This window comes from Triticum aestivum, unplaced genomic scaffold (genome assembly GCF_018294505.1).
Source record: "Triticum aestivum cultivar Chinese Spring unplaced genomic scaffold, IWGSC CS RefSeq v2.1 scaffold2948, whole genome shotgun sequence".
Taxonomy (NCBI): Eukaryota; Viridiplantae; Streptophyta; class Magnoliopsida; order Poales; family Poaceae; genus Triticum; species Triticum aestivum.
This window is the reverse complement of record NW_025235887.1, coordinates 1-4,320: the sequence shown is the minus strand read 5'-3', so window position 1 is coordinate 4,320 and position 4,320 is coordinate 1. Positions and strand designations below refer to the sequence as shown.

General features: G+C 44.9%; 1 protein-coding gene across 2 annotated transcripts; it reads left to right on the top strand.

The window, feature by feature from the left end:
- The first annotated feature begins 301 nt into the window (after positions 1-301).
- Positions 302-4,018, top strand: LOC123176344 (uncharacterized). Of its 2 annotated transcripts, none has more exons than XM_044590597.1 (6): positions 302-567; positions 792-879; positions 957-2,164; positions 2,817-2,972; positions 3,073-3,262; positions 3,552-4,018. In XM_044590597.1, the coding sequence occupies exons 3-6, from the start codon at positions 974-976 to the stop codon at positions 3,593-3,595; spliced, it is 1,581 nt and encodes a 526-aa protein (XP_044446532.1). In that variant the 5' UTR covers positions 302-567; positions 792-879; positions 957-973; the 3' UTR covers positions 3,596-4,018. The 2 variants fall into 2 exon arrangements, with proteins under 2 accessions (XP_044446532.1, XP_044446531.1); XM_044590596.1 differs by having other exon boundaries at positions 3,539-4,018.
- Positions 4,019-4,320: the final 302 nt, after the last annotated feature.

Below are 4,320 nucleotides of genomic sequence, written 5' to 3'. Positions count from 1 at the left end.
GAAAGAGGTAGCGACACGGAAAAGGTAAGTGTTGACCTAAGATGTGAAATGACGAAAATGCCCTCGGCGGGGCCTAGAAACAATGGGCGGTGGCACGCTGGAGGGCACACTACTCACTGCGGCAGTGTTTTCGGTTTGATCCGACGGCCGAGGTCTTCCAGGAGCGAGATCGAATGGTCGAAAATGCATCAAGAAATTGATCCGACGGCCGAGAGTGCCTAAGCTCTAAGAGAGTGCGGGGGCGCCCACGGTTCTTATTTCAGGATTTGCTCCTGTGATAGTCCCATCTGACCATCTCCCCTGTTGCTTCGCGGCGGCGCTCCAGATCCGGTGCCAAGCGCATCCCTTTCCTTCCCTTCCCCGGCTACTCCGACTCAAGGCCACCACCAGACATCGCGCCCCACATCTCCGAGCGGCAACCGGTCGCCGTCGCGACGGTGAGCTCCACGGTGGGGAAGGGCACCGCCGGCATAGGTGCCTTCGAGGCACCACGTGACGTTCACCGTGCCCTCCTCCGGCACATCTACGACGTGGATGAGCCCACGCCGTCCGCGCCCAAGCTGCAAGGTGGCCACCTCTTCCCTGCTTTCCTTTTGCCACCGCTATGTACAATCATTTTATTACTATTTTGGGTAGTGGATTTGGAGAATTTGTGACATTCCACTCGGCAGTTTGTTTGTGCCAGTTTCCTTAACAAACGGCAATGCGCTCCATATCCTTTGATGAAGGTTTTAAAAATCTTCAACTTTATACTACAAGTCAGGCTCATGTACTAGTGCATGCTTGTACAGGAACCGATCAAGTGCTTCTGCCAGCTCTTGTGTACGTGAGTGTCTCTTGGCGGAATTCAGTTTAGGCCATCTCAAGCAGTCTCTCTTGGTATGTTATGTTCCGTTCCATCATTCAAAATCCTGACTGACAAAGCTGAGCCGCGGTGTCGCTAAACCTGCATGCAGATCTTCCGCTCGACGAAATGCACCGGAGCACCACCCAGCGCCCGGGCCAGCGCCGCGGCGCCCGCCGGGCTGTCGCCAAGCCCGACCGCCTCAGCGCCCTCCCGGACGAGCTCCTGCATTACATCATGTCATTCTTGAAGGCGTGGGAGGTGGTCCGCACCTGCGTGCTCGCGCGGCGGTGGCGCCATCTCTGGGCGTCCGTGCCCTGCGTCGATCTCCGCGTGCGCCCCTCCCCTGGCCGCTACGGCGACCCGCCTGAGAAGTTCCGCGACTTCGTGCACCGGCTCTTCCTCCTCCGGGACGAATCGGCGCCCGTGGTCATGCTCCGCCTGCGGTCGAGCGACGAAGAAGCGGGCTTCACCGATGACGACGCCAGTGCGTGGATGATGGCCGCCATCAAGCGCAACGCGCGGGTTATCCATCTCACCGGGCGTTGCTCAGAGATCGCGTCATTGGACCGCGTGTCGTTCATCTCTTGCCACCTCAAGGTCTTGAAGCTGTCGTATGCCATGCTCGACTACAGGATCCTCGGGCAGCTTTCTTCTAGTTGCACGTCTTTGGAAGTACTAGGTCTGAAGGATTGCTTGGTGGCGGGCCCTAGGATTGTGTCCGCCTCTTTGAAGACTTTAATCATGCTCGAATGCGAGATTAGTTGCGCCTTCTCCATTGCTGCTCCGAACCTCCTACTTCTGCACCTCATCACACCTTACGTCCGAGTCCCATCATTCAAGAATTTGGGATCACTTGTCACAGCTACTATCATACTTGATGACTCTTTCTTGGGTGATGACAATGAATGCATCAGTGATGAAGATTATTGTGATGGAACTACTGATGACGACGGGGATGATAGCGACAATAATGATTGGACAGAGAGCTCGAAGATTCATGATGAGTCTTCCTTGAGTGATGGTGTTGGATATGATGATTTTATAAGGTTTGGATATGGACATGGTTTTGCTGAAGGAATTTACAGGCATGATCGTTACAAGGATAATTATTATTATGGTGATGAGAATACCTATGCATACAGTGAGATTGCAAATGATGCAAAGTATGGCTACAAAGGTAAAGACCTGATTTCCAGTAAAGACAGTATCTATGATGGATATACAGAATGCAATGATGGGAAGATTTTAGGTGGCCGTCATATTCTTCAAAGTCTTTCAAGTGCTAGAACTTTGGAGTTGTTGACTGATGCTGGAGAGGTATAGCTGTCACCACCTTTTACTATTTTCTCTATCTTCGAGTATGAAAATTTTCTTGATATAGCCATAATTGTTTTTTCCTTAACAACTTTTCCTGATGTTTGCAAAAGAAATTTATGTCGCTCCCAACAGAATACACATGTACAATGAGCACATTTCTTACATAAGTAGCAACACCTGGTTAGAAAGGCACAGTTGACTTGGAGAAGAGTTCAGATCAAGAAATTTGTACTAGCTCATTTCATCATCAAATGTAGTAGGTCAAATCAATGAGATATGGAAGTATGGAGCTTCAAGAGAACATTATATATTATTTAGATTATTGTTTGTTATTTTTTACATTCTTGAAGTAGTGTATCTTTTTAAATGATTACTGTTCAAATCGTTGTGTAATTAACTATTTTGAGTCTGCATACCAGTATAATGGCAATGTCCCTTCACATTATAGAAAAGAATGAGGAATCTTATTTTACCAATAGGTACTAATCATGGTAACACATCACTATATGTCTTAATTTCTTTCTCGTGGTTGGTATGTTTGTTTTCTTCTCTGCATATTTAATAAACCTCTTGTATTCAATATATAAAATATAATATTGATTCAAATTACTATGTTTAATTGCTGAACACTCATTTTATGTGCAATGTGTAGGTGGTTCTGAGTAGGGAACTGAATACATGTCCAACTTTTGGCAACCTGAAGACCCTGTCCCTTGGCGAACGGTGTATGGCTGCAGACTTTGATGCATTAATTTTCTTGCTGCAGCACTCACCTAATATACAGAAACTCTTTCTCCAACTTAAAATTGTATGTGTAATTACATAGTTGGGGCTTATGCTTACTTGATTATCTTTTAGTTTTGAGTATTTTAGCGCATGCTTAACAACAACTTTTTTATCTGCAAAAGAACTTCAATGCCAGAAAGGCATCAGAAACAGGTATCAAACTACAGAGAAGATCATTTACTTGCAAAGATCTTCGAATGGTGAAGATCACATGCTCAAAGGATGATGGGAGAGTCCATAAGCTGGCAAATTTGTTTATGGCAAATGGTATGCCAGTCGAGAAAATTTATGTCCACCACAGCGGGAGTGCTTGTGAGTCATACCTTCTCTTCAGATAGCATTTTGTATTTATTTTCATTATCTGTAGTTTTACTTGCTTGTATGTTCATGTGCTACTTGCTGACGGATGTCCACTGCATACTGTCTTGGTCCGCTTTCCCTGAAAAGCCACATGCTTTTATGTGCATATATAATCTGTTTAATATCTTGTCAGCATTCTGTTAAATTGGAAGTATGTTTTGCTAACTTAAGTATGTTCCTTCTGTACATGATCCTAGACTACACACTTATACACTTATACACTCCCAGATATTTCTACCAGATCTCCGCAGCCAGAAGCAGACGAAGGAGTTCTGGGGGGTGTAACATCCAACATCCTCATGAGCAATTGATCGTGCTCTCAAAGCTGCGCTGGGTTTCTTAATTTCCTCTTTTTTGGTAACATGGATGACGTTGGTGATTATTGAATCATTGGAATGTTGTTGCCAGTGGGATGAGCTGAGAAGTTCAACTAGTAGTAGGTCTAGCCTCTAGTACAAGTTTGCTTTGTTCCTGGAACGGATATGAATGCTCGTCATTTGAATGCTTCAGACTTGAGAGTGGTGCATTTGAGTCTGTCATGCGTTGTGCTATGCTCCAGTAAGCATTAAGCATTGATCCTGTGGTGAGTTATAGGCAGCTTTACTACCGTACAAATTCTGATGTCGTGTAAAAGGAAATGAACCTTCATTCCGATTTCGGCGATGAAGGTTTACATTGATGTCTAACTATTCATATTTCGGTGCTCTGCAATCATATACAATAGGTAGAATATTGAAGTAAGCTTCATGCTCTGCAATCATGTGTGCCCACAAGGCCACAACTATGAGCAGAGAGGTATTTTCTCTCTGAATAACAAATACTGACGCACCTGAAAAAACACACCACAATTTTTTGGTTGAAAAGGGATATAGTTAATAAGAGAGTTAATTTAACTTTTTACCCATTGTTTGTCTATTTGTGATAGTATTTGCCCCATTTAAATTTTCCGCCACATTGTACCTCAAAATTGTTTTGTTGTATCTAGTTTAACCTGTTGGGTCCACTTGTCA

What these genes read in the sequence shown, in the direction of transcription:
- LOC123176344 (XM_044590596.1), top strand. Translation starts at nt 974, where the DNA reads ATGCACCGGAGCACCACCCAGCGCCCGGGCCAGCGCCGCGGCGCCCGC. An exon ending in TCTTTCTCCAACTTAAAATT is followed by an intron (nt 2,973 to 3,072) that starts GTATGTGTAATT and finishes TATCTGCAAAAG; the next exon opens with AACTTCAATGCCAGAAAGGC. An exon ending in CCACCACAGCGGGAGTGCTT is followed by an intron (nt 3,263 to 3,538) that starts GTGAGTCATACC and finishes ATACACTCCCAG; the next exon opens with ATATTTCTACCAGATCTCCG.